At 39.6% G+C, this 8,204-nt stretch overlaps 1 protein-coding gene across 1 annotated transcript; it reads right to left on the reverse strand.

The window, feature by feature from the left end:
* Positions 1-803: 803 nt before the first annotated feature.
* LOC114557386 (mucin-5AC-like) lies at positions 804-3,238 on the reverse strand. The gene is made up of 8 exons (XM_028580814.1): positions 3,203-3,238; positions 3,019-3,081; positions 2,843-2,930; positions 2,553-2,715; positions 2,358-2,468; positions 2,119-2,250; positions 1,753-1,968; positions 804-1,658 (listed from the first exon to the last, which is right to left on the reverse strand). Exons 1-8 carry the CDS (start codon positions 3,213-3,215, stop codon positions 804-806), a joined length of 1,641 nt encoding a protein of 546 aa, XP_028436615.1. The 5' UTR covers positions 3,216-3,238.
* Positions 3,239-8,204: the final 4,966 nt, after the last annotated feature.

Consider the following 8,204-nt stretch of genomic DNA (forward strand, 5'->3'; position numbering starts at 1 on the left):
GTTTGGATAGGGACATCTACGGGGGACCCCTTAACTCAACATTTAAAACACTGTCCTGTGTTGCATTACCCAACGCCCTCTCTATTAAACCTGTTAGGGTGCTATACACCCTTTCAGGAACACTACCAATATCCGTCAAATCAATATTTCGCAAGTCAACATCTTGACGAAATTCAGCAGCATTAAAAGGGGTATCTGTCTGGATGCTATTTCAGATGTTACCTTAGAAACCCGCCCGCACCACACTGCACACTACCCTGAGGATTTTCTGAGGGTGATGGAGGGGGTCTATAAGCGCTTGTGGACGGTTGGGGACCAGTCTGCTCATCTGTACAAGATCGTTTTGAGGGCTGAACACTCGGAAAACATGATGGTCTCTTATTACTCTGATCTATGCCTGTGGGGTCTGTATTTGATGATTGTGTAGAGTCTGTATTGGCCTGTGTATTGCTGGAATATACGCTTGAAGGACCATTATGTGACAACTGTGCAGGAGCAGGTCTATCTGATGTGTGTGTTTTCTCACTGTTGCTTTCACTAGGTCTAGCGCGAGGCATAGTTCGGGCCCATGCTTCGAATATTTTTGCATGCATTGCACACAATCGTGCAAAAAATCCTGAGGATTGTTTACTGCTCTTGTGTAATCGTCCTTGCACGGCCATTCTAGTTCCTCATCAATACGAGCATCACACCCCCCTAGGGGTTCAGATTTTTTTTTTTTTTTTGGGTGGGGATGACATTTTTTTTTTTTTTTTTTTTTTTTATTTTGCACAAACTATAGACTGTTTTAACACTTTTTTTTACTACTGCGGGGTCATATTCATTGTGTTTTTAAGGCATACTATCATAGGATCAAGCATTGAATTGAGAGAGCTGACATGAGAGGCAATAGCTGTGCCAAAGCCTGTGACCATATCAACCAAATGCGTGTTAGCTCTGGCCTGAATGGCTAGCGCAGTTCCAAAGTCTGTGACCAAACCGGTCAATTGTGTGTTAGCTGTTTGCAAGACATCTAATTTATTCATAAGACCATTGTTTTGTTTTCGTAATTCGGCTAATTCTGATTGTATTTGTTTATAAGGGTCAGCGACTGCAGGTTGTTGAGGGGATGTGTTAACACAATACTCAAAAAACTCTGCACTCTGAAGTAATGTTAACTGCTCAGGACCTCCTAGTGCCCCACCTTGTTCAAACCGATTGTTAGTAATATAATTAGGTACTGCTTGCTTATCAAGGAATGGAACGTTAACCTCTAATACATTTACAGGAGTGGTTATGGCGGTATTAGCGCTGTTACACTTTTTATCTGCCACAGTTATAACAGAGGTGTGTGGTATACAGCTGACATAATCGGTGCCTTCCTCGGTGCTATAGATACAGTTAAAGAGGTATTCACCTACATTATATTCAGGGTCCTCCTGCAAAGCAGCCTGACACAGTTGGTGGGGTGTAAGCTGTGTTGCTGTTGGTCCAGTGTCTTCAGACTCTTCTCCCGTAGCTCCCCGATTTGTCTGACGTGATGTAGGGACGGGTGCTGTTAGCTCTGTGTCTTCAGACCCTTCGCCTGTAGCTTCACGATTTGTTTGGCGTGATGTAGGGGCTGTCGCTGTTAGTCCGGTGTCTTCGGATACTTCTCCTACTTCTATGGCATGGATTGTCTAGAGGTATAACAAAATATTTTTGGTTAAATAAAGACACACACAAGCACACACACAAGCACACACAAGCACACACACAAGCACACACACACACCTCATCAGATGTCTTTTGTTCCCTCTCAATGGTGACACTTGGTGGCTGGTAGGGCGTTGGTGTACTAGACGACGACCAATGCAAGGACTCTTCAGGTGCCTTTTGTAAAGGGGAATCCTTTTGTTCCCTCTCAATGGAGACACTTGGTGGCTGGTAGGGCGTTGGTGTACTAGACGACGACCGATGCAAGGACTCCAAGTCTTTGCTTGCCGTTAGCTGCTAAAACAAAGGAAAAAGCCTTTTTAACAATATATACATTTTATTTAAAAATCTTTTATAACACAATGTAAATATATTCTGCTAGCTACAAATTTTTTTTTTTTTTAAATACAACACGCTATTTTACTGCTTTCCTTTTAAATTCACCTCAATAGATCTCTTCCTAGATCTCTTCTTAGGCTTGTGTGGACATACGTATCTGCTCCACGGGGGTGACTGTGTGAAATCGTCCTCAGGCGTCAAATACAATGTAACTAAGTCTTCCGTCGCCTTTAGTTGCTAAAACAAAGGAAAAAAAGCCTTTTTAAAAATATATACATTTTATTTAAAAAAGCTTTTACAACACTATGTAAATATATTCTGTTAGCTACAAAAGGTTTTCTCACCTCAGCTGCTGTGTTACTATCATAAGATACAGTGGTCGGGTAAGACGAGACCGGAACAAAGGAAGGGGTGCTACTTTTGGGCGGGAGACCGGTCGTGTATGGCTTCACAGGCTGGAATTAGCATTAGATTAGAAAACAATCTTTTTTTTTTTTTAAATACAACACGCTATTTTACTGCTTTCCTTTTAAACTCACCTCAATAAATTGCTTCTTAGGCTTACGATGGCGAACGTTAGGCGTAGCAGCTTTCACAGAGAGGGGCATAGAAGCACATGGTCTTTCAACAGGATTGATTTCAGCCACATGGGAGAGCGAGTAGCCCTCGCCCTTGCGGATCCTTTGTTCAGGGGCTGATTGTCTAGACAAAGAATATATATATATATATATATATATATATATATATATATTAGATGGCTACAAACACAGTGATAAATTAAACAGTAATAAATATTACATACTGAAAGAGATAAATAAACCGTAAATACCTGTTTGCTGTGTTCTTATTCCTTATTAGAGTGGCCTTTGGTTTAATGTTCTGGCGTGTTGGGGTCTGTAGGAATGGGCTACACGGAGCTTTTTTAAAAACAAAAACAAAATGAATGAAAACACAGTACTAAATCAATTAATGCTGTAGTGTATAATATATTTATAAGTTTTTTACCTTGTGGTTTAATAGTTTCGTCAACTAACACAGCCACGTTATCCCAGCTCTTTGCACGATCACCTAATGATGCAAACTACATTATAACACACAAAAAAAAAAAAAACGTTTTTAAGTCACAAATGTCTGAATGAATTAAATACCTTACAATAAGCTTCTTTTTTTTTTTTTTAAATATACTCACCAAATGCAGCCATTGCTGTAGAACCGAATCCTCTTTCTTCAGAGGACTTTGTTGAGAAAACGAGGGAAAGTTTTAGCTAGCCACGTAGCTACAAAATGCAGGTAAAAAGTGAGCAGACCCGTCTTGAAACAAGGGGTTTTAAACACCACAAACCAAACCCCTTTATGACGATTTAACACTCACAACAAAAGACCCCACATTTACAAGCTAGCTACTGGTCTAACACGACTTTTCTTTTTTTTTTTTAAGACTAGCGTCATGTGGTACAACCCACCAGCATTACGAACACACGATCAAAGTTTTAGCTAATTCATGAATGACTGAATGAATTAAATAGCTTTGAACATTCTTAAACACAAGCTTTACTTACCACTTGTAGGTAGCGATGAAAAAAACTAATCTGCGTTGCTTGCACCAAGAAGAATTAAAAAGTGAAACTCCAGAGGGCTTTTTGATGTGGAAAAAACGTGGAAACAAGCTAGTTACCAGACTAGCTAAAAAAAAAACATCTAAAAAAAAGAACTAAATAGCAGTAAACAAAAGGCTAAAGATGGCACTGCTGAGAAACGATCCCTAGCTGTTTTTCACCAAAACATAAGACAAACTCCAGATGGCCTTTTGTTGCGGAAAAACGCAACGTGGTAAAAAGGGTGCTACAGGCACTATGAAATCTGTGAGAATCCGCCTCCGCTCAAGTGCACCAGACCCCTGTAGTGGTGAAGCGGCCGCCCGCACTACATACGTCATCACATCCGCTAGATGCGCTCCCATATTCGACCACTAGATGGCTATAGAGGGTGTGCCGACATTCGACCGCTGCGTCATCACATCCGCTAGATGCGCACACAGCATCGACGACGGGATGCGCTCCCATATTCGGCCACTAGATGGCGCCCGCGAGTACCAGCAACGATTAGATGCAATACCACATTCGGCCACTAGATGGCGTCCGCGGTGTGACGACGTTCGACAGCGACGTCATTACGTTCGCGGTATCGCGCCGCAACCGGCGATTAGATGCACTACCATATTCGGCCACTAGATGGCGCCCGCGAGTACCAGCAACGATTAGATGCAATACTACATTCGGCCACTAGATGGCGATCGCGAGTACCAACGGGCACCCGCGACGTTACATGCACGCTCATATGACCAGATTACAGGGTGGGTTTGCGCGTGCGTGTGATGACGTCACACATGCACGCGCAAACCCACCACCTTTATACTACTCACCCCGTAAAGAAATTGCCACATCAAATATTAAATTAAGTTAACTGGGGTCCATTTCAATAAGCAGGTTTAACAAACTCTGAGTCTAACCCTGATCTCTGAGTTGATTTACCCTGAGATGGGAGAAACTCTGAGTTTTCGGTTCCAGGACAGCTGATTTGAGTTGCTTCAATCAGAGTTAAGTCTGTGCACCACCACAATAAAAAGGCAGCATGAATGGAGCCATGATACTACGATTCACCATGGTAACAACCACAAACAAACTGGTCGGCGGAAATACACATGCGCACATACAGCGAGTTTGAATATGTATTTTGTTAAAAAAAGCAACACGGCTGCTGCTGCAAAATAACGAGAATTGGTGTGGGAGAAAATTGCTGCTCGAGTCAATGCGTAAGGTCTTATAGTGTATTAATTTCATATTTAATCACAGGTAATCTATAATATTACTGGTGAAAACTGGAGTGGTAGTAGGCTACACCTATTATTTTATTTAGGTGCAATCCTGCGGCCGAAAAAGTAAACTACTTCTAATCCCATTCTGAGGTTGCAGCAGCATCATTAACAGAATTATGATTTTGTATTTTTATTTTATTTAACCTTTAATTAACCAGGTAGGCCTGTGGTGGAAGTTTTTCTTGAAGCAACAGGGTTTAGTGATATCCATGATAAAATCAAAACGAATAACGACTGTTTGAGAATTAAACCAAAGGGTAACACTTTACTTGACAGTACCGACATAACCATGACATGACACTGTCATAACTATGACATGACACTGTCATGAATGTGTCATAAACCTTATAAACAAGTCATAAACGTTTATGACTTCTGTCATTAAGTGTCATTCGGTTTTTGTCATGACAAGTTGACATTGTTGGGCTTGTCTTGATTATGACAACTTGACATTAATCAAAGTGATATTACCAGAAGTAGTCTTGGTCATGACAAGTTGACATTAAATTAGTTTGGGATGTCTTTGTAATGACAACTTGACATTAACCAGGATGACATTACCATGATATCTTAATGACAAATACAATTGGTATCACTTTACCTGAGGTCAAAATATGTATTAGTTACACTGTCATAATGTTGTCATGACAGCAAGTCTTATCCATGATATCTTAATGACAAATACAATTGGCACCACTTTACTTGAGGTCAAAATATGTATTAGTTACACTGTCATAATGTTGTCATGACAACAAGTCTTATCCATGATATCTTAATGACAAATACAATTGGTACCACTTTACTTGAGGTCAAAATATGGGACTGGCTCTAGTGGCTGTAGTTCTGCATCAAAGCTGAATTTCGGGAAAGAGACTTCAGATACAGTATTAGGGGACCACTAAGGTCTATATAAAAGAGACTTCATATACAGTATTAGGGGACCACTAAGGTCTATATAAAAGCATCCAAAGAGCACCATGTCATGGGACCTTTAATTAACAACTCAATATATTCCTCACAAAGGTGTGTCAAGGTGTACAGCTTGTTTAGCTGTGGGAGACATTAGGTGCTCGAGCATAGACCCACTGCATTTACTGCTTGAAGGTCCTAAATGAAACAAAACTTTAACATTCATAATAAAAATGATTTTTCTTATTTGTGTTACTTGAGAAAATAAGTGTATGTGCTGGAGAATCTAAACATGGAACTATAAACCCCATCCGTCAATAAAGAGTTAAAAACACGGTCGGATTTCTGTCGATTACTTCCTGTTTTAGCGTATACTGATGTTTTCTGGGGCCTGTAGTCCGAACGCAGCTTGATGACTACAGGTTAACAATTTGTCAATCAGTCCACGTCACATTTGTGTGTTTTGCCCAGAGATAACGCTGTACCTGAGACAAAAGTGGTGAAACATCAGTAGATAAAAAATGGCGTGTTTACCGTGTGAATATGCATCTGTTGTAGGCACAGGTTCTCTAAATATGTGAAACACTGTGAATACAAGGCCTACGCTGTTGTATGGGTTTTCTATAGTCTCCTGTCGATGGAGACAAATAAACACATTATCAGTAATGTCAGTCCAGTCAGTCAATTTTTACAAATAGTCACAAGGTGTCCTAGGTCTGTCTCCTCTTCTGTTGGAGACAAACATGAATGTGAGCTTTTTGAGTTATAATTTCTGGAAAACTTATTTCGTTTATCAGTCAAGGTAACAGCCACTGGACTTGTGTATATGCCAGTAGACAAAAGAAAACTCATGCTCGTCCTTTGATTTGTTCAAAAAAAAAATCTGGGACAAAAAGGGTGACAAAAGGAATGCATGTAATATTTGTGATTCCTTAAACTTAGCTACAGGTGTCCCAATTTATGTTACCGTAGTCAGGAGATTAACAGACTGACATGGTACGTGTTCCATTACAATTTGTGAACAAATACGTACTTTTAGGCTGTAACAAAAAAAAAATATGTCAGCCAAAGAGTGATTTTTATCAAGCCGCACAACTGTAAAGCCAGTGGGCAGAAAAATAAACATTCCTAAGACCCGTGGGTGAAAGAATGACTTCAATTTCAAATAGACATTTTCAAATCTCTGCCTAATACATTTACAGGACACTCAGATGGAAGGGAAAAAAAGAAACAATGAACATTTTCCTTTCTTATCTAGTTCAGGATCCTAAGGATCTGAATAAACACAAATGAATGGTGAACTTTTCTGGGATCACCATTCTACTAATCACTTCTCAAGGAAAAACTAGTTTACCAGAGAGCTTCTGATTGAAGAACAAAGATCTTCACTAAAACCAAATTGTTGCTCCTGAATCAACTAAAAATGTTCTTCCCTTGTATAATTAACACCATGGTAGGCAATTTGTATACACATAAGATAAATACATTGAATAAATTAAGCTATTTTCCAAAAGTAATTTCTATTCAATGTGCAGTATTTGCGTCTAATTTGATCTGTCTATCGTGTAAGGTGTGTTTGTAGCGTGCAAAAAGCATGTCTTCATTGCAAGCATGTGTATGTACCTGTATGTCTGTATAAACTGTTTTTAGGGATCTGGCAGTCCCAGCATCGGAGGAGACTGCAGAGCCAGTTTCATATTCACGAACACTTCAATAGCTTTGGCAGCAAAAGTCTTACAGTGACATCAGGAACGTATACAGACATTTTAGGTGACAGACTCAAGTAAAAATCCTAATCGTTAACACTAAACTGAAAAAGCTGCTATTCTGTTCATTTTACATGAAAACAGCACTGCACCAAAAAAATCTTTTCTTGAAGAATAAAAAGCAGATGCAGCCTTGAGAGATGTACAGTAGAAAACACAAGCTGGGCACAAAAAAAAAGGTGATATTGGTTGTCAGGTTTCATGCAGTCAGAGGCAGGGCTGATTACAGACGCCGCCTCAGTGAGGTCATTTTAGCCACACTGTAATTAACAAAAGTGGTTACGTCAGTTGCATTATTACGAGAAATTCTCAATCCGTCAGTTGTTGAGGTTAAACCAATGTTTAAAAGTGCACATTAAATCACTACCTAAACCAAATAAGTGGACGTAATAATACACCAAGAATTGTTTTTCCCATGTACAGGAGAGAGGAACAGAGAATTGTTCTCTTACTGTTTGACCTGCAGCCCCAATTGACCAAATAGAATGACCAAATAATCTTCAGTGTCAAATCTATATTTCTAATAATCAAGTTATGTGAGTGGAACCCCTTTAACTTTACACTCAGTAGTAGGCATTTTCTTGTAGGTTTCAGAAGATAACATACTATAATGGTTTAACTGAATAGATTATTTTTCAGAA

The sequence above is a fragment of the Perca flavescens genome, chromosome 6 (genome assembly GCF_004354835.1).
Source record: "Perca flavescens isolate YP-PL-M2 chromosome 6, PFLA_1.0, whole genome shotgun sequence".
Lineage (NCBI taxonomy): Eukaryota > Metazoa > Chordata > Actinopteri > Perciformes > Percidae > Perca > Perca flavescens.

What these genes read in the sequence shown, in the direction of transcription:
- LOC114557386 (XM_028580814.1), bottom strand. An exon ending in CTAAGAAGCAATTTATTGAG is followed by an intron (nt 2,469 to 2,552) that starts GTGAGTTTAAAA and finishes TGCTAATTCCAG; the next exon opens with CCTGTGAAGCCATACACGAC. An exon ending in ATAGTAACACAGCAGCTGAG is followed by an intron (nt 2,251 to 2,357) that starts GTGAGAAAACCT and finishes CCTTTGTTTTAG; the next exon opens with CAACTAAAGGCGACGGAAGA.